The sequence below is a fragment of the Terrapene carolina genome, unplaced genomic scaffold (assembly GCF_002925995.2).
Source record: "Terrapene carolina triunguis isolate 2854851 unplaced genomic scaffold, T_m_triunguis-2.0 Scaffold62, whole genome shotgun sequence".
Taxonomy (NCBI): domain Eukaryota; kingdom Metazoa; phylum Chordata; order Testudines; family Emydidae; genus Terrapene; species Terrapene triunguis.
In genome coordinates this window covers 37,687,040-37,709,575 of record NW_020664413.1, presented here as the reverse complement: position 1 = coordinate 37,709,575, position 22,536 = coordinate 37,687,040, and the positions used below count along the sequence as shown (strand labels likewise).

Here is a 22,536-nt window from a genome sequence, read left to right as displayed (position 1 = left end):
GATATTTTTTGGTGGAGGAGGATGGAGACAAATGGAATAACTTTTTCTAATCTTCAGCTCTTGCTACTTAAATAACAAGTGCAGATGAATATAATGTAATGACAAACAACTGACAGAAAACATTATCAGTGTCTGAAAATCTACCACCATACTTACTCTGATTTATAGTGAACTGATTTTACTTTGTGAGCAGCCTAGTGTATTGCTAATAATAAAAATTTACATCAATTCAAATGTCTTCAATTCCTTAAACTACATGTATTTTGCTGAAAAATTAGAAGCATTTACTGTATTGTATTTTTTCAGACTCTAAACTCTGGAGGCATTACACCACAATTTATGAGTGTCACGACAAACAGTCGATTATGTTTTTATTATTATTAAACAAATTCCCAAGTGCCCATCACCACAGTATCGTAGCATGCTATGCAGCTGCAATAGGTTTATAGGTGTTTTTTAGTTAAACTGAAACATGTTTAATATTAACCTCTAAGTTATGAACATTAACGTAACATTTTTGTTTGCACTGGTAAAATGTATTATTATGGGAATACCTGTCAGGAATACCATGACATACCACGTTGTTCACAGAGGTACAAACAGATTTGGGAAAACCTCCATAGCCTAGAGGTGAAGGATAGGCATTTTGTCTGATTATTTCGTGATGAACAATGGAATCTATTTCTTCGGTTGTCATGCCAACCTAAAATATAAAATAAAAATTGTGCTGAAAAAAGAATTGAAGACATTTTCTCTTATTTACTGAATGTGATCACAGTCATGCACTTCAGTGAAATCTAGGATGATACAAATCAAATGCTTTGATACAAAACACTAAACTGTTTGATACACTTTATAGATACATTATGTTTTATTTAGAGAGAAATCAAGCATGCAGTAAAGGGAACACTTAAAGGCTTTGAGAAAACTGAAAATACTGTCTACTTTCTTTCTTTATCCACATTTGCCTTCTCAAGGCCACCATTTTCTACTGGCTTCTCTTTTCAGTAGCTGCTATAGAAGTGTCTGCTTTTTTAAACTTCCTTCCTCTCTCTTTCCATCCCCCTTACATAATTAAAAATAGCTTCAATTTCTACTTACAATATTGCATTTAATGCTTTCAACCTTTTAAAACATTTGCAGCCATTTGTAGATAAATCCTTAATTCTTATGACTTGCAAATAAGATTACGGTCATATTGTTGTCAATTATTTTTTCCTTCAAATTATTTTTGAAACCATTTTAATTCATTTATACATAATTTTAATATTATGGGAGCTGTTTAATACCTGGGAGCTGTTTGTATTACATTGGCACAGCAGTGACTTTAACAGTGAAATCTGCATTAGAATTTCCACTCTAGCACCCTTATTTCAGTGACCTACAATTTTCAGAAACACTTATTTTTTGACTGAAATTTCCTATACTCAATCCCTTTCTGAAGGTGAATTTTTTTGGTAAGATTAACAGAAATGGTTTAGCCATTTTTGACTTGTGAAAAAAGTCCACACACTTTAAATATTATTATTCCAGCTTTTCTTTGGGATCAGCTTTAGCTCTGAAATGGTTCAAGATGAAAGTTGAAATTTGGTAGAGAAACCTCCCTCATTGAGAAGAAGTACCTTGGAGTGTTCCTGTGAAAATTAGTTTTGATTTGAATGAGTTTTAAGCCTTTGAAAATCACACTTCGCACATATGCACTACAGTGGCTACGATTTTTGAGTACTTTTTAGTATCGTTTGGAATAAAGGTAGGCTGCGGTGCAAGTGTTCATATGGCTTTCCTAGCTGTGTAGTGAAAGATTTAGCGATTGTGCGTCGTGAATGAGGCAGTGTACATAGCATGCAAGGAATAAAGGAATAAGGGCTGTTGTGGACCCCTTACTTTATTCATGATGAACTTGTGGTTGGTCAGCTGAAAACTACTGCACCTCCCCTCCCCAAGGGCAGGGTACAGGATGCTGTGTTGCTCCCCTATCCCACAGCAACTATTCCAACCTGTGTGCTGGAATAGTAGTCACAGCCTCTGCACACAGACTGTATTGGGTACTAGGGCCACTGGATCAAACACAGACCCATAGCTACCATCCTGTGTCACCTGCATAACACCTTTGGTGCACACACAGCATGGGCCTTCTGTACCAGTTGGTGCCCAGCTCCTTTCTGTGGTGCCCAAAGACTGCATGGGCACCTGTGCATGGCCATTCAGTGGGCAGATCTCCTGCGTAGCGTAGGAGTGGGGCTTATGTGTTCCAAAGAGCCTTTCGCCACCACTCCACAAAGCAGTCAATTTTGATTTAATTGAAAATACTGTCTGAGGGGCAGTAACAGCATCCTCTGGTGGACCATTTCTGCTACATGGGATAGGGTATTCTGGTGGTCTCTTGCCACATAGTTCCATATTGTGGAATTTGATTTTTCTTTCCAAAAAACACTACAAAATTCCATCAAATATAATGTCAAGAACATGTTATGATTGCATGGTTAAGCACAAAAATGTCAGGAAATTACAAAATTAAGACCATACATTCAGCCTTAACTCTGTCCCCCGTGTGTATGCATTACAATATAGCCTTTAATTTACATAGTGACATACTATTTCTCAAAATATACTCCCCCCACAAAATGTAACACACACATACCTGGCATCTCCTATTACTTTGTACATACTAGCCAACAAGAATAATCAATATGAAAAGTACACCATAAGCTACACTTACACAGAGCATTACACATTAATATAACAACATCAAAGAGTAATAGTGAGAAACTGCTGTCATTTATAGTCCAAGTAAGTTTGGTGCTAAGTCCCTGATTCTGCAAACACTTATCCATGGGCTTAACATACATATGAGCCGTTTCACAGCAGTCAATGGGATTACTCACATGGAAGAAGTTAAAAACACCCACAAGTGTTTGCAGGATCAAGGTCTAAGTTACTTTTATTATTTGCTGCATCATCTCCTGAACTACCCCTAAGGAAAGCTGTATTGATGGCTGAAAAGCAAATGTATTCTGATGAATTCTGACAAAAAATTTTTGAAAGCACTGAACTAAGAGTAGTATTCATATAAACATTTTAAATTAAAAAAGATATTCAGGAAGATTACAGTGATGAAATTAATGTAAGTATAAATAATGAAAAAATGCTACACATGCACTTAAGGTTGCAGAAAAATAATATATTATACATTGTTGTTATAGAAATAGTATGTAATGATCATGTAATAAACTGTATTATAATGCATATCCATGAGGAGAAAGGGTACATAATTTTGTCATTTTCTAACTTTTGAATGCTTAACTGTGCAATATTAATCTTTTCTCAGTGTCTTTTTTGATAAAATATACTTTGTACCTCCACATGCTCTGAACACCCCTTCTCTACCGCCACACTCATATCCACTAACTATAGAACATATTTCACCCTATCTTGTATGTTATTCATGAAAGAAAGGGAGAAGCTACCAAAGCATTTTTCCATCTCTAAAGACTTTAAGGAGGTCCCCCTTTATTATGTGGGAGGCATCCCACAAAAGTGTCTCTAGAAAACATTATTGAAAAACCAAGAGTTTTCCTTATCAGTGCACTCTGGCAAGGGGCATGGAATTTTGCAGCTGCACCCTTTAACAGTGGTTCTGTAGTTTGTGACGTGTCTGATCAATTGGCCAGAGGAGGAGCAGCAGCAGAATGGAAGGAACAGCCCAATTCGTCAGATTTATGGAAATGTAGAGCTGGAAAGCAGAAAGTGTGAATCACAGGATTTGCTGTGTCACAAAATCATATAGAATCCCGCGTGCCTTATGACAAACCCATGCAACTTGGCAGGTCAGAATGCAGACCTGAAAGGATTACACTTCTAACACTGAGTAAATGTCAGGGGTGAAAGTAAGGCGGTATGGGCTGGTACGGCATACCGGTAAAAAGTAGCCACCAGTACCGGCTGCGGCAGCGCTTTAACGTCACTACCCCTTTTAACGTTGCTACCCCTTTTGTGCCCCCCATTGGCGGCCCTTTTGGACCCTGCTTAAAGTGCTGCCGCGGCAGCGCTTTAATGTCGTTGCCCCTTTTGCCCCCCACCCCGGCCGCCAACGGGGGGCAAAAGTAGCTGCCCAAGGGCCGCGATCTAAAAGGGCCTGGGGCACTGGCTGCTGCTGCTGTGCGACTGGAGCCCCACGCCCTTTAAATTGCCGCTGGAGCCCCAGGTGGCGCGAGCCAGGCAGCGCAGATGGGCTGGCTGGGGGACGCTGACCCCAGCCCCGCCCCTTCCGCCCAAGCCCCCGCCCCTTCTGGGGGGGAGAGGAGGAAGAGGAGGGCAGAGCCAGCCCCGTACCGATAAGAGCTCAATTTTATTTTTACCCCTGGTAAATGTAATCACACCCCACACACAGATTTCAATGATAAAAGAAATTAAACAGGTATGTTATATAGCAAAAAACCCATTAAAAAGTTAATAATCCCCCTTTATTCAGTATGTAATTTAATAGCAAGTTAGATGTACATTAAATAAAAACAAAAAAAAAAGCACAGAAAGCATCCAAGTTGTTACAGGACCTCATGTGACTGTTACCTTTAAACTCTTTCCAGCTAGAAGTAGAATATGACAGGCCAGTTGACAAGCCTGACGAAGCCCTTGAATCTGATCTTCATTCTTAATTTCTATGTAGTCTCCCCAGTCTGGTACAATGCCTGTCGTCACATAGTCTGGCTTCTTTATGTGCTTGGAGAAGAAGGATTGAAAATGAAGATCAGAAAACTGAGCATGACAATGGGATCATTTTCTCAGAAAGTGCCTCCTGCTTCATGGCAGTTTGCCCTTTCTGTCATAGTATTGACCTTCCTAAGCCATCAGGGCAAGCCCTCAAGGCTGCCTCAGTATTTCTTCCAATGCCCTTTTGAACTTAACATTGCCTGTTACTATTGACTTAAATAGTGCATTAACCGTACAGTACTGAAATACAAGATATTGCAGAAGTCTTTCAGTCCAAATAGTTGTGAGCTTTAAAACTATCAGAGGAAGACTTAAAAACTCATTATTTTATTTTTAAACAAAGGTAAATTTTATATAGAAGTCCATTACACACACTCATACTGAACAGATATATGTACAGTAGTACAGGAAAGTCCTGAGCTTCTTACTCAGTTTCTTACTCAGACAAAATTCCCATTAACTTCAATGGGAGTTTTGTCTGATTAAGAATCTCAGTATTTCTAGCTGTCAACCTCATTCATGTATGAAGTGTAGTTGTAGCCATGTCAGACATAGGATATGAGAGAGACAAGGTGAATTTGGATATGGGTGTATAGTATTATAAAAAGAAAAATGTATGCGCAGCATAATAGATATGAATGAGACGGGTAGATATGAATGAGAGACAAGGTGGGTGAGGTAATATCTTTTATTCAACCAACTTCCGTTCTCTCTCTCACCAACAGAAGTTGGTCTAATAAAGGATATTACCTCACCCACCTAGTCTTTTAATCTCATTCATATCTATTATGTTGCACACATATTTTTCTTTTTAACAGATTTAAATTTTTTTATTAAAGCTAGTGTTAATAAAAATATATAATACACAGGTTAGGAAAAGAGTGTCTGGTCATCTGTTTCATCTTAGATTATCCACAAATACCAAGTTTGTTTTAAAAATCATAAGATTCATATAGTACATAATCAGCAATAACCCAACTGTACAACCATGTCCTAATTCATTGTCTTTCAAGGAAAACTATAATAAATATATTTTTATTTCATGGCCTCATGCATGTAAAATTCTATTTCTATTAAAAAAAACATTATAATTCTAAGACAAATATATAGTAACAACAAAAATAATATCTTACACATATATACAAGCACATTTAATCCTCCTAAGGATTCCAGAATATTTACAAGCTATACATAATTATCACTTCACCCATCACAAAGGGCCTGTCAAGTCATTGCAAGAGTTTTACAATTGATTTCAGTGGAAACAGGATCAAGCCCATAATGCACACAGGATTAAATGGACATAGGACCCAGGCTGTAGGGTAGTTACACAGCAGCTGTTTAAACAGCACACAGCAAGACTACACAACATTTTAGTGTAGGAAGTGAAGAAGAATGGCGTATCCAATTAACTCTAAGGGGGACTTTAAGTAGGTAGACTACAGTTACCCCAACTGGTGTTTGGCCGCCCCAATGCTTACAGAAAGTGTCATAGGATCTTTAATGATCCCAAGCCATCAGGATTTTAGGTTTACATCTCATTCAAACACACAGCACCCCCAGCAGCATAGAACCTGTTCACACCATACTAGGACATTAATTTATTTCTGAATCGGAGGGAAAAATCCCACCTCCTAAATTACCAGCTCCATGCCCTGCAGCACTCTGAGTTTTCCCTTGGAGAACACTCATCCAATAACTGCCTAGACCAGACACTGTTTAGCGTGTGAGATATGACGAGATAGCAGCTCAAGATGGTATAGCTGTAGACATTTATGTCTACCTTTTCTCACCATTTCTCCTTTCCTAAAAAAAATCTGTAAAATTAATAAGCCATTTTGAATATAAAGATTATTTCTGGGATATTCTGTAGAAAAAATGTCCTTCCCCCCAATTATATATATTCCTGTAATAAGTTTCCCTCGTTATTTAGATATTTCCTAAATTATTCATATATCCTAGTTAAATTGTAATTCTGTAGGCAGATGAAAAATGAACAGATTATTAGACATGAGCATTGTTACCTGTGAAGATTAGTTTTCAACATGACAGTTTATTTTTTTGTATTCATCCTGAAAGAAATATCTAAAGATACAAAATGTTTGAAAGTGCTACAACAATTTTTCTAATCTTTGAAAATATATAGGGTCTTGATCCTATATTCATTGTGTATCCAAAGCTTCTATAATGTTTTAGGCTTAAGAACTCTATAATAAGCATCCTCAATTTATTCCCTCCATATCATTCTTTTTTACTATCACCATAGGATAATGTAAATATTTTATATTTTGTATTAGAAGTCTACTTTCTAGTAAAAGAAATAAAAAACTACTTATACACATCACTATAAAATACTATCCAAAATTATTTTCATTAAATAAAGGGTCAGAAACAGCCAGAGTTCATACTGCAATTAAAGCAGAACCAGGGAAAGCGCAATAGCACACCTGTTAGAACAGCTCTAAATAAAGTCATAATGGATTCAAAAGCAGACAAAAATGTATTTTCCAAAAAACAACATTTAGTCAATAACAGCAAAGGTTAGTTCATAAGTTACATAGCAGGGCAGCTGGCTGACATTTTGATGTATGCTTTCATCTAAGCCTGAAATCACCAAAACTGCAGGAGGATGTAAATGTTTGAGGCTTAATGTGTTAGAAATTTACATTGAAAGGGCAACATTTTGCCCTCAGATGAGCATGTGCATCTCATGTTGACTTCAGCTAGAACTATCTGCTTGTATCAGAGGTGCTGCTAACCCACTGCAGGCCCTAAGCAGGAATATTTTTCCTCCCCCCTTATCTCCTTCACCCACTCCCTAAAAATACTAATTGCATTATTTTCACAAACCAAAAAATACACCAACACAGCACATACTAATACACTGGTTAAAAACTCCATATTAAATTAAAGGCATGGCATTTTGGGGGTAAAACTAAATCAGGGCCCCCCTGAGCTGCCTGGCAGCTAGGCAATTGTTTTGTATGCCTAAAGCTGCCACTGCCCATAGCCAAAGGGAGAATTTGAATCTAAAAGTGTTAAATGTTATAAGGTGATCAGTTACAGTAACAAACATAATATATGAAGAACTGCCAGTTTTAAACTCCCTAATGGCGTATTTACATCACTCTGTTTAGCATGGCAGGGAGCTGAAAACTTCTCACACCACTGTTCCTATTTCAAATCCCAAATCAACAAGACCATGATTCAAACTCCCAGCTGTCATAGGATGAATGTACTTGATCACTCGTGCAGTCAAGCTTTATATTGACTGGAAAAAGGATCAGATAATAGAAATTACAGTACCTTAGGAACTGGGTGAGCTAAAGAAACTATAGCTGGACGAACTATACTGTAAGCAGTATTTCTTTGTCTCTGGAAAAAGAAATATCTTCTTTGTTGACTGCTTGACTGCTTGTGTAAGCAGATATGATTGACCAGTGAAGAGAAAACTCCACAGCAGTGAGTCACACACCCTGTGAATAGAAATGTTTTTTTAAAATGGTTCAAGAAGTCTTTTTCTAACTACCAAATTACTAAGTGGTGACTATGCCAAAGAAAAAACCCTAGATAAAAAAGATAAGTAGATTGTATACAATAGCAAGCTCAGTTCACTAAGTTAATTATGATTTTGCTAACATATTTATTACTTATCTGTAGTTTTATATAAATCTTGCATAATGAAAAAAAGTGTGTTAACATTTAGAAGCACTGAGAACAAAACCACATATCAAAGCCTTATCTAGCAAAATACTAGATCTATTTTGGTGCGATGTATGAGAAAGTTGTGTAAATCCCCAGAGCATTAAGAGTAGAATTGACCCTATAATTGGGCCCTGTTCTCAATGACTTGAATTACTAGTCTGGACAGGCCAACGCTTGGGGCAACAGTAAAACAAGGGACAGTATCTAGAAGTCAGGGGAGAGAAAAGGATGTAGAGATGATAGTACATACAATTTTGTGTTTTGGTTTGGATTGTGTCTGCATCAGAGTTAAACAACAGGCCGGTTCAGTGTACTTTACCATTAAACATTCAATAACTCATACAAGAATGTTTGGAAGCACTATGGAGTAAATTTCACATAGTAAATTAATTGATCTTGAAAGGGTCATATATACACGAATACACTAGCAACACTGATGTGGCAGAGAACCAACACGGACAATGACTTCACAATAAATGGGCAGTATTTTTTGTTTTGTTTTCTAAACCTGAGCTAACTATTCCCGTTAGATTCAGAGAAATTAGTGATGGAAAATCTCTTGAATCATCTAGTTCAACTCCTTGTCAATGCACCGTTTTCCCCTACTGCACATTTCCTATTGTCTTGTATAATCTAGTTTTAAATGTCCAAATTAAAATTATTTTTTCTTAGAAAATACCCATTTCTTCCATATCAGGGATGCATGCAATTTTGTTCTACCTCCCCTCCAAATGCACTTATTGTGGCCAGTGCATGGAAATTTCAGTCTACATTTATGTTTGGCTTCTTAGATAGCCTTTTTACAGTGTTCCATGGTATATGTGAAGTACAGGACTAGTAGGACACTCTTTCAGGAGCCCAAAAGTATAGAACACATGGAATTATTGAATAAGCTCTGCCACAGAAGGGCTCTTAATGACAAGTGACAAGGTTAATGAATATTGTTCATATCTTTATAGCACCCTGAAGGGGTGCAGAGGCCCCATTCATTACTAACAGGCTTCTACTTCCTGTTTAGATCTCCCACAGGGGTACAGGGTGAAGTAATGAAGTAGTGTTGCGGGCTGAAGGTTCAAATCAGGCTCTCAGAGGAAAGCCAGGGAATTCTGTAAAAGTTGTTCCACAATAGTTAGAGCATAGAGGGGCCTCTGAGAAGGCAGATCTTCACCGTTTTTAGATGGCTGGATTGTATCCTGAGCTGGGTTCATTCTGTTTGCTTTTTTGTTTATGTAAAATGCTTTTAGTTTTTTAGGTTTTTTTTATCAGCTGTGGACCTTGGATTCCAAGAATGGTACCTAAGAGAGAAAAACCTGCTGGCTTTTTTTTTTTTTTTTTTTACTTGCTGGACCATTTAACCCAGCCTATCAGTTGACACGCAGAGTTCATCCCCAAAGAGCCAAACGCACAACTCACTGGCCCAACTTGCATCAGTTTCCAGTGGCACTAAGTGCAGAGTCTGCAGAAGCAGCAGCATTTAGGTCATCAGAAGTAGCAGCAATGAATCTACTATGGGTGATCAGTGTGATCAGACCACAATAAGACAGTTCTTCTACACAGCGTAATGAAGGTATCTTGCTCCTAGCACAAATAAAGGCTCTTTCAGTGCAGTTTTATACAAGCATCATAATTTTCCAATACATTTAAAATCCACCCTCATTGATGTGGTCAGCTAGAGTCCACCCAGATATCAGGATGTAAATGTGCATTTCAGATGCTCTCCTTCATGAATGGCATGCTGCCAATGCACCTGTCCTGCCACATAAAAGTTTAATTGGGGAAAAAAGATGCAAGTGCACTTCTCAATTATTTGACAATAGAACTCTAAACGTTACAAATGCATGCTCTGAAATACATCAAATCAATTTATATTCACAGGTGCACTCCTATCAACAACCCCAAAATCAAAGGGATACCTCTTTATTTAGAGTGAAATTTTTACCTCTGACCCATAAAAGACATACTATAGGTGTTGTCACAAGATAACAGGATAATAAGGTACTTTACTGTGTTGTTATTCCACTAACTATTCATTACAAACCAGAATTTTTTTTTACTTGCACTGGTGAAATGCATAAACCAAATGAATGCCATTAGAATATTACAAGAGCTCTAAAATAAATTGGTAAGAAATACAAAGATAGGACAATGAAACCTTTATTTAAAGGAGTAAGTGTAATATTGAAATATTTTCTTCAAAGATTTCTTTAAAAAAAATAGAATGGCATTACAAAAATAATGCACAGTATTTGTTTAGGGGAGAAAATATCTAGTTACTGTCACCATGCTTCCTTTACAAAGAATGCATTTTTAATGTCTCTACAACTACTCTTAATTTTTAAGCTTCCCTATTCACAGCTAATTTGATACACCAACATCATCAATCACTAGACACAAGAACAACTGGCTGTGTTCCATAACTCTTGTTCACAGACTCCCAGAGCCGCTGACACACATGGAGGCTGCTGTCTGTCAGGAGTCCTGTTTACTTCTATTATTCTACAGTTCACAGTGCATTTTCTTTGTTAAGCTGTTTTGGGACATAAGTGTGTATATTAATTCTTAAAATATATAATTTTATAAATGTAGAGTTTATGATGTTTCCAGTGGGAATTATAAACATCTGGGAGATCTCAGAGTGAGAAAGTAGTAGCCTTGCAACATACAGATCATCATAGCAAGGGTGTAATGTTGACTATTTACAGGGTTTCTTTTCCCCCTAACACTAAATCTGTGTTATTTGCCATGAATAACAGAATATTTACTATCAGCTGCAATAAGGAGACTTATTACCAGCACATAGTTTGTGCTGAGCACAGAAAATTATAGACAACTGCTTCTTTGACTTCATGGTGAATCACACTGTGCAGCTTGTATGTATGTATGTCTTTGGAAGCTGCTGGATCCCCCAGCATATCTTCCATGCTTTAATTTGTATTAATAATATAAATATGCACTGTGAGTTATTGCAATTTACCATATGAAATTATCTTTTATGGAAACTACATTTGATTTTAACTGATTCAGCCAGAAAGGTTGAATACAGAAATCAAGTATGATGATGGGAGGGAAGCATTTTAAGTGACTAATTTTGCAGCACAATGTGCCCCATATTTATTAGCCTTTTACTCCAGGTCTATTTTAATTGTTATCTGTTCATGCATGCTATACTATATAATGAAATGCTCCCATCTCACCCACTGAGTAGTGCGGTTTTTTATATGTACCTCTATTAATGACCCTTAATTAAGTTGATTTTAGTAATTTAAATGTAATTTTTCTTCTGGGCAACAAGTATTTTTAAGGGAGAGGTCGGGAATGAACTGTCAAATGACTGCTTTTAAAATGTTCCTTATTTAATAGTAGAAAGAATAAATGCTGTATGTTTCAATGACTGTGGCCTACCAACACCAAAACCATAAGTCTACATTATTCAACAGATTTGAGTGCCAATACTCTCACATCATCAAGTTTTTTAATACTTGTTTAGCCCAAGATTTCAAATGTACCAATTAAGAAGCAGAAAAATTACTACAGCATAAGCTTCAGTCTGGTTCTACTGTACAACTAAAACGTACCTTTAAAAAGACAGACACTATAAAACACACACACACATATATATATATATATAAGAATCTTTTCAACTATTATAATTATCATTAGACTACAGAAGTTTACCAGCAAAAATATTTATGGGATATCAGAATTAACATCCAATTGATTTAACAAATATAGGCAATTAATTCTTGGAGAAGTGAGTCTTGCATAACACAAAATAATTAGCAATTACCAACATCAAAACCAATGTTTTGCTAACCTATTTTCAAATATTAGGCATTTTCATCTGAATTCAAAAGGGAGTTTGGTGATTTACATGAAATATACACGAGGTTGGGGGGAGTAAGAAATGAGCATTTTAAATGTTTTATTTGCTCTATTGGATAATTTTAACCTTGGTACATAATTTTGCTGCTTCTGCCAGTTTTGATTTTTAAAAGAAAGGATGAAGTTTGATTTAATAGCATTATAGCTAACAGCACAGGGACTGCAACCAACATAACTAGAGTAAGAGTACACATTTTTTTATTGTTAATTACAAAATGTTTAGATACACATTTTCAATGACCCTATCTAAAATACTGGAGTTGCATTCCAACTTTTTTTTTGGCAGATCTTTAGTGGCACAGATTATTGTAATAAAAATGTATTCATACAACACTGATTTTGTAATGCTTGTGTTACAGAGGTGCACATGTGCTTCAAAAATAAAATGTGAAAGATTAAAGGTTCTTTCCAACGTTATGTAACCTGTACAACAGAACAGCAACTCAAATTTCACAAGCAATAACCTGTGCATTTGCTGAAGAAAAGAACAACACACAAGAATGCCTCAGGCAGAAGTTGAAACTGATTGGGCAAAGTAGAAGAACAAGAGCCCTTGAAACTAAACAAAAGCAAATTCATTCTGTTGACAGATGTTGATTACATCAAAGCAATGAAGGACTTTTTTATTCAACAAATATCTCTGCATTATCTGTACATGAGAGATATAACATGTCTTAATCAACATAATCTAACGTAATAATTTTTAAATTCAGTAAAAGTATATTGTAATGAGGTCTTAACTACAGACTTCTGTAAACAACAGTGTATTCACATGGTCACGGCTCCATACCCGTGCTGGTAACGCCATCATCAGTTCCTTACTGCCAGGGGTTAACTGCTCTGGCAGCCAAATAAAATACAGAGAGAGACGTATAATTATGGAGACAGTCAAAGGGCAGGCTCTATTTTGAAATCTATTTGCACAGACAAGGTCTTCCAATTTGGCTTACAGGAAACTAGCTGGTAAAGGGAGTCTCCTTTTCTCCAGATGCTTACCACACTTTTTCCCCACATCAGGAAATCATGGATATGGACACCATACACCACTGTTTCCTGGATTACAGGCCTATGTGTCATTACAGGAAGAAGACCAAATCCATAAAACAAGCTTGTGAGAAATATTTTCCTCTAGTTGACAATATCAGGAAAAAACAAAGCATAAAAAGACTACCGAAAATGTTAATCTAGCAGCAGTTCTACACATGATTTAGCCAGAGCTGACCATAAGGTGTTGACAAGGAAAAAATAAAAATGCATGATAAGCATGTCTGTGTTTTAAATAAAATGCCTGGGGGAAACATAACATTCATCAGCATAGATATGCCTTTGGTTACAATTAACAATATATTAGTATAAATATCTACAATTATGTGCTTCTGACTATGCAAATTATTGGCAAAACCCCCAAAGTTCTTAAATACATACCACTAAAACAGAATTTATTTTTATTTAATTATTGAAATGAAATAGAAAAATATGACAGAAGTTGGTTATTAGATACTGTAACTAGCAGTCTTCCTGTCCTCCTTACTCAGACCCAATGAAGTTGTCCTGTTTCCATCAAAATCAATAGCAAAACTCTCACTGACTCCAATGGTGCAGGATCAAGCCCCAATCCTGGAATCACTGGGATTCCTCAAAGGCATGAGGCAAGTTGGATATTGTCTTTAGGGCCCAATACTACTCCCCACAAATTCAAAGTTTTGCCAGTGACTTCATTGGGAGCAGGAGTAGGCCTTCTTTGACAATATTTGAATTTGTAAAGAATTATATTAAAATTCACTTAGCATTTTCACAAGTATTGACACTGCTTATTATTTCTTTATACATCTTCCATATTCATATTAAGATAGTTCAATACTATCTTTTCTGAGATAATACAGTTCTTATAATTCTTCACTGAGCCCAAACCTAAAGCCAATAGAATAGATATCTTAGAAGTAGGTAAACTGGGAAATTATGAAGAATCAGAACCTCTTCCATGTACAGGAAGGATGACAGCCCGAGGGTACTCCAGCCCAATAATAACAACATTCAAGTACTAGCACCCAGGTCATGACAAGCCATGACCCTTCCCCATTGCTCTTTCAGGAAGTTGGCTCTGTGCCACACTTTATCAATAGCAATTAATAGTGTGTAACGAGTAAAGAGAAAGAGAAAAACTTCTAATTGTACATGTTAAAAACCAATAACCATACAACAAAAATCCCCAGATCTTCAACTGGTGATGATTCCCTGAGCAGCTGTACCAAAAAAGGTCACACCAAAAAGCCAGTAAGATAAGTTAAATTTACTGCTTCACTGATAAAATTCTGCTATAGTCAGAGCATACTGCCACTACATACTAGGGTTTAGGAAATACAAAACCAATAACTGAGTATAACTATGTCTGAGTATTACAACCCCGGCTCACTCATTCATTCATACCCCAAAGGAATTTCATTGTCCATTAAAGTGTGACTAGATTCCATATGCTTCTATTATTAAAAGCAGGATTCTTAACATTTCTGCAACACACAGACAGGCAGCTTCTTTGACAAAGAAATATTTTATCTTCCCTGTTGGGATAACTGGGTTTATTAAGACTGTGCATTCTAGTGAGGTTCTAAGAAAACAACAGAAGTAATCTTACATCTGAATTTTTCTGTCTCCAACATAACAACATAAACAGAAAGCAAAAGGCAAGTGTTCTTTACAGCAGTAACAGCAGCAAAATGAAACAAGTCAGATCCAAAAGCCTGGACAAAGCAATATTAAGAGTTTCACACACAGTTAATTCCAAGGAAATATAGGCCCCGAATCAGCACATGACATCTGGCAAATTTCAACTTTTCTGACTAACAAATGAACCATTCCCATTAACTTACTACATTCCTGTTAAGATGAAGAAAATAAATGAATTCATCTTAAAATGCACAAATTAGAACCAGAAACATATTTGCTCAGGCTTACACATTGAAATACACCTTAAGAATGATTTCTAAGAATTTTATAAATAGTTTAGTCCATCTTGAAAGAATAGTTGATATATTAACTACTTTGATTTTCTCAAGGAACTGATCATTGTTTGGATTAAGTATTTAACTTTAAATAAAACAAAATACCAAACCCAGTTCTGATTAAAATAATAAATGATTAAAAAAACACACACACACCCAGCACATACACTATATAGAATCTCATTGTTAATATGCACACAGCCACAGCTATAACATTTATTGAATCCTACTGTTATAAAATAATTTCAGATAGTTTATGGAACACAACTGTTTTTCAAATAACACGTTTCTGACCTGTATACTGTAACACTATTCTGATATACTATTAAATATTACAGTACTAAAAAAAATAAATCTTCCTGTAAACTCCTTGTTTCCCATTGAACTGCACAAACCTATATCCGTATCCTTACAAAAATGCTTTACACATCATTTCTTTCATTATACAAAACCATGAGAAAGATTGATAAAATAAGAGCATTAGTTTGCATAGAAATTTTGTGGACTATCATGATAATTATCTGAATATTCTCTATGTAGTCTCTCTAAACTGCAGCAGTGAGAGTTTGTAGTTGGTAATCTTTCCCCCAAATAAAAATACCACCCACTACAGTAATGTGTCATCATACTAATGTAGTTCCACATTTCTGCAGTTGAATCTCTGAGGAGTTAAAACAAAAGGATTCTTGAATCATAAACCAGTGTTATCTCAACAATGAAGATAAGTATAAATTATGTTAGCAATTTCTTCTGATAGAAATCTTTCCATAAAATACTTATAATTTTACACTTGTTTGGAAATAATGACATCTAACCACAGGTGTTTCCTGCTCTATGTCAAGTTTCATTAATTATCTGTATTATCATGTTTTATAAGCAGTGGCTGCAAGCATCTAAAAACACGATTTATATATTATAGGGGATAGTCCCTCATTGAGAGACTTTACAAATGTAAGTTACATGCATTCATCCCTCAGCACATCTATGATGGAGAATAGACTTTAGGGTATCTGTCTTTCCACTACCAAAACTAATATTAATGTCACCAGCTTATAAACTATAAGTCTGATTCTGCACTCCTTACTCAGGCAAAGCTTCCACTAAAGTCAATGAGAGTTCTGCCTGAGTAAATATTGCAAGGTTGGGCCATTACACTCTATAACCTATTCTTCCAAATATATGAGCAAATGTAATATTGTGCAGTATTACGAAGTTATGTTGGTGAGGGTTGGGAGGCAAGCTCTTATTTTGTTATGGGAAGATAAGCTGTAACAAAGATGTCCCAATCAAGGTCACTATAGCTAAAACTTGGTAGCTTTATCACAGTATTTATTTTTATGCTAACTATTAATTAACTGCACTATTATATTACTGCATAACTAGGACATTTATTCATAAATGTGACATTTGATTCACTGAGCGAACCTGAATGACAGGATTATAGATCCTGTTTAGAAGAGTGTAATAAATATTTTGTTTGTTGTTGTTTTAAATAGAAGATTTCACCTTACCTTCTTGCTTAAAATATACAAAGATCTCCTTAGCATAAAAGTGCCTGTTTATCAAACAGTGATACAGGAAGAAGTTGTTTACATTTTCAGCATAACCAACATACATCATTTATGACAAAAAAAACCCAAGCACTCCATAAGAAATGCTCAATCACTGTCAATCAGACACATTAAAATATACATAAACCAAAGCATACAGTGTGAACTGTATTAGATTCAAACTGAACACAGAATTACTAATATAACAAACAAAAAACAAATAATTATAAGTGACTCATAGACCTATTTGCACATCTCACAAAACTGTTGAAAAGGTGGGTAACCATAGAAACCTTTTGACAGCCTAAATTAAATATTTTTAATTTTGTATTTATTTTAAAATGCTGGAAATGATGTCCCTATCTAATGACATTAATATTTTTTCAAAAGCCCCAACTTACCTTTGTTTCCTAAAGTGCTCAAAATGACTTTCCAACTCAATTACTAATAATTTGCCATTTAAATTTGATTTTATTCAAGTAAAGAAACAATTTAGTATCATTGTGCTATAAAGCACATCAATATATTTTTAGTCCTGCAAATTAATATTTCTAACTTCCTTCTTTAATGTTTGAAAGTAAATAATAAAATGATACAAAACAAATACTAATTTTAGTGCTTTATTACAAAAAGTGTTTTGACATATAGACTTTTTTAAACTGCACACTTGCAAAAAAAAAAAAAAAAGACTACACAAATTAACTGTTATTGCTGAACTGCTAATAGCCTTTTCAATTTATAGTTCTTTCTCACTGACAATTACAATTTGCATGGCTTAATATTTAATACTATGATTAGTACTAATGTCCTATATTTTACTTCATAATCTAAATGAGTAAAATATTATTTTGTAGTTCACTGGTTCCTATACTTAAGATGTAATGTTCAGTGTATATTTTATTATGCAGATGAGCAATGGATGTTGTCTGACATGATTTAAATGGGTCAACAGTATTTTCCTATTCACATTAATCATTCAGACAGCTAGAAGAAAAATGCTTTGAAAACTAAACTAGAAAATCTGTTTTACCACTAATACCTACCACTAGTTGGTTTACCAACAGTACAGATGTGCTGCGTGAGACCAGGGCTGCAGAAATCAGACAGAGGTCTGACACTGCTGTTCTTGCTCAGGAAAAACTGCCATTGAAGTTAATGGGACAAATTCACTCTTGGCATAAGTGCATTCAACTCCACTGAGTTCAAAGGAGTTGTGCCCATTTGTGTCAGAAGTGAATTTGGCACAAAAGATGTTTTACGTGAATACAGATTGCAGAAAAACTCCCATTGAAGTAAATGGGAGCAGGATCAGGCCATTTATTAGCAATTGTTCCCAGAGTGCATGAAGACCACAGGCTCTATTCTCAAACTATGTAACCATCATCTAAGGCCAATTTTGATATATGGCAAATTGCAAGGAAAATTGTAATTTATAAATAATGTAGTATTGCTGTGCAAAGGAAAGATTTTCCACTAAGTGCTAGGGGAAGTGCATAAGTACAAAACAAGGTGGAAAATGATGGGGAAAGGAGGATTAGGTACGAAACACTAGTTTCAGCCATTCAGTGAATGAAGAATTTACAACATTTAAAAAACCGGAGAGAACAAGCCAGTTTCCCCGGCACGCAAACAGCATTACATGACGGGAAGTGCACACAGAGCCAGAGACAACATATTTGGTCTCATCACTGTGTAACAGCATTGTGTGAAAATCCTGCTGTTAAAAGGAGATGATCCTGCTGATGTAAAATGGGTTTTACTGACACTCTGTTGCAGCTGGCTCTTTATCCCACCTGGATATAAAGGAAAGGGGAGACCAAGATCTAGTGTGTGGGCTGAGTAGTCCTTGTTGAGGAACCCTAGAAGCAACCACACATGGGGAGAAGGCTTGGGCTGCATTATATATTTTTTCAAATTCCTTGGGTGAATAAAGCCAAACCCTAAGATGGAGATAAATTTTGAGTCATTGAAACTTGTATGGCCTGTGTTTTGAGCAGCCTGGGGGAAGCCATCTACTCATACTAGGGTTATAATTTATACAAGAGTTAAGCTGTTCTTATACATTTTCATTAACAGTAGAGACAAATAATTTTTATTCTTGGGGGTTGCAGGGTGAGACTTGTGTTGGTTTTCATTTTCTGGTCAATATTTTTCGTGCACATTTTATGGCCATGAATCTGATGCTGCGTGGGTCTAACTAGTGGATCACCCCTTTCTAAAGGCAATCAAAGCACAGATGTCCAGGCTGATTTTTTGTAGATCTATTAGTAATCTTTGCTACCACTGACAAGGTGGTGTTGAGTCATCTGTGGACATCAGGTGGGATACATCAAAGTGTTTTGGTTCTTTCCTATCATCTGGTTGGTAACTGTTCATCAACTCAAAGGGCTCTTGCCTTGCTCTTAGGGGTATGTGCTGTGACCTTATCCTGTTCAAACATATATAAGGCAACTGGGGGAGCCTGTTTTGTGCTGCAATGCAATCGATATGCAGGTGACATACAGCTCTACCTTTCCCCCCCCACAAAATGGGGGAGTAATGCAGTCTCTTTGCTTTCCCAATGCCTAATAGATGGTGGGGCTTGAATCAGGGTAAGGGCACATCTACACTACAACCTGAAGTTGACTTCAGTTAAGTGGACATCCAGCGGCTGCAGTAATTAATTCAGTTGTGTCTCCACACCACACTTCTTGTGTCGGTGCAGTGTGTCCTCACTAGCAGCAGTTGCACTGATGCAGAGAGCCAGTGCTTAATTTTTGCCAGGGCTTACCAGGGCTGAGCTCTGGCACCTCCAAACTTGCTGCATCAGTAAGGCCCTTCGTTTTCAGTTTTTATTTTATTTAATTTTTCCCAGGAATTCATCAGTATTTATTACCACAACAACAACAAAAACAGGTGAAAACCAGTGCAAAAAACGATTAATAACTTTTCTAGGTAAATACTGGGGTTTATTTTGGTGGACGGAAAGACGGGGGAAAAAGTATTCCATAGATTAATGCTATGAATTCCGTTCATCGATGTGGCTTGCTACAGAACTCAAAGCACAGTGCCACCTCTAAATTTAAGAAAACAATATATCACTAAACCCCAAATAAAACTTCTCATTTAAATAAACAGTGTACTGTTTTAGACTTAGAACTATTAGCCTATAAATATTTATATTTAATAATTGGGCCACACCATTTGCAGTACATACACTCAACTTCATCCTTTTCTCCTTGTTTTTGTTTTTTCAAAACTTTCGAATACTTCCGTGTGTTCTGACACATATTCTGATACAGATTTTCCTTTTCTTCCCACTTTAGTGTGTCAAATCTTTAAACGGTTATCTGCTAACAGCTTGAAATCACAGTTGCCAACTTTCACGCAGTAAATAAGCACCTTGACTTTCACAATAAGCCAAAAACCAAGCTAATCCCATTTCAAAACAAGGCCAAAACAAGCCAATCCCTAAGAACCCCAACACTCTATGTGACTAGATCCCCCCTGATGTGCAGTCTGGGACTGTGGTGGGCATCTCTTCCCCCCTTGCCAGGAGCCGATCAAAAAAAAGAAGCAACAAGCCAAAAACTAGCCAACAAGCAACTCCCAAGCCAATTAAGCCAAAACCAAGCCCAATTTCTGCGGGTTTTTTTGCGGGTTTGGCATGTCTGCTTGAAATACACCGCTACCTCGATATAATGCGACCTGATATAACACGAATTCGGATATAACGCGGTAAAGCAGTGCTCCTGTGGGGCGGGGCTGCGCACTCCGGTGGATCAAAGCAAGTTCAATATAACGCGGTTTCACCTATAATGCGGTAAGATTTTTTGGCTCCCGAGGACAGCGTTCTATCGAGGTAGAGGTGTATATATGTGGTGGGTATGAGATTCATCAGTACGTTCAGATGCGCATGCACTTCAGAGCTTGCGTGCATGCCTGTTTGTTTATTGCGTGTATCTTCCAGACTAATACATAGCTTTACTTCAACAGGCACATACACATAGACTAATGTATTATCATAATACATCTATCTCATGCAATGTATTGTATTTTTCTAATAAAACAAGTTATTTTTATATATTTGAATAATACAAAAGTAGGGTGAAAATCAGAAAAACTGAATAATACACCTCTACCCCGATATAACATGACCCGAAATAACACGAATTCGAATATAACGCGGTAAAGCAGCGCTCCGGGGGGGCGGGGCTGCGCACTCCAGCAGATCAAAGCAAGTTCGATATAACGCAGTAAGATTTTGTGGCTCCCGAGGACAGTGTTCTATCGGGGTAGAGGTGTACTTCTTGTAAAACCTGGGAATTTTTTTTTGGTAAAAATTGGTTTAAACTGAAAATGAAGGGGCTTTTGCATCAGTTATGAATGTAAAAAAAACTGCTTGAGCCCCAGCACCTCTTTCATTACAAATTAAGCACTGCAGAAAGCGGTGCACCATGGATAGCTATCGCACAGCACAACTTGCCACAGAGGGTTTTGGGAAGGGCTTGGAATGCTTTTTGGTACTAAAACATTCAGGGGGGACTGGAAACATGGCTTCAACATCCCATGACGCAGTTTTCTCCCTTCCTCCCCTGATATTAACTGCAACCCATAATATTTCATGCCTTTTTTCAAAAGGCTGGCATAGCCACGTGTACGCCATATCCTGAGAAGCATGGACCCCACTCAGCTGTGCACTCTAGTTCTGAGCATTACAAACACCACATGCTTTATTCTGCAGTATTTCCAGAGCTGGGAGAGGAGCAGCCACGCAGAATATGACATCGTCCTTCAAGCAGCCCTGCTGGAAGCCACAGAATGAAACAATTCCCAGTTGCTGCTAGCAGTCCCAAAGCAGCCAAACATGGTTGAGCACCGTGTCTGGTCCAGAGAAATAAGCACTCCCTGGTGGAATCGCATCATTATGCAGCTATGCAATTCTGATCAGTGGTTGCAGAACTTTCATATTCACAAGACCACTTTCCAGGAACTGTGTGTGGAGATCTCCCCAGCCCTGCAGCACAGCAACACTAAAATGAGATCTGCTTTGACAGTGGAGAAGCAAGTGGCGATCGCTGTGTGGAAGCTTGCAACGCCAGACTGCTACCAGTCAGTGAGGAATCAATTTGGAGTTGGTAAATCCACTGTGGGGGCTGTTATGATACAAGTATGCAGAGCCATTAATCACCTTTTGCTAAGAAGAGTAGTGACTCTTGGAAATGTGCAGGACATACTGGATGGTTTTGCCATAATAGGGTTCCCTAAGTGCAGTGGGGTGATAGATAGCAGCATGCATATGCCTATCTTGGCACCAGACCACCTTGCCAAAGAGTACATAAACAGAAAGGGATACTTTTCACTGGTGCTGTAAGTGCTGGTGGATTACCAGGGGTGTTTTACTGACATTGATGTGGGATGGACAGGGAAAGTGCATGATGCCTGCATATTTAAGACCACAGGTCTGTTCAAAAAGCTGCAAGTGGGGACTTTCTTTCTGGAATGCAAAATACCACTGGTGATATTGAAATGCCAACATCCTCCCCACCCTATCTCTTGCTCCCATGACTCATGAAGCCATACACCAGCAGCCTGGACAGCAGCAAGGAACAGTTCAACAATAGGCTGAGCAAGTGCAGAATGGTGACTGAACATGCCTTTGGCCATTTAAAGGGTTGCTGGCGCAGTTTGCTTACTAGGTTAGACCTCAG

At 37.1% G+C, this 22,536-nt stretch overlaps 1 protein-coding gene across 2 annotated transcripts in view; it reads right to left on the bottom strand.

The window, feature by feature from the left end:
- METAP1D (methionyl aminopeptidase type 1D, mitochondrial) overlaps positions 1 to 22,536 on the bottom strand; it is a 59,774-nt gene that overhangs the window by 17,334 nt on the left and 19,904 nt on the right. For both annotated transcript variants that reach the window (XM_024210179.1, XM_024210255.1), the window contains exons 2-4: positions 8,017 to 8,186; positions 4,570 to 4,719; positions 555 to 703 (exon numbers count right to left, since the gene is read on the bottom strand). In XM_024210179.1, the coding sequence (XP_024065947.1) occupies positions 555 to 703; positions 4,570 to 4,719; positions 8,017 to 8,186 (469 nt within the window). The remainder of the gene's footprint in view (positions 1 to 554; positions 704 to 4,569; positions 4,720 to 8,016; positions 8,187 to 22,536) is intronic.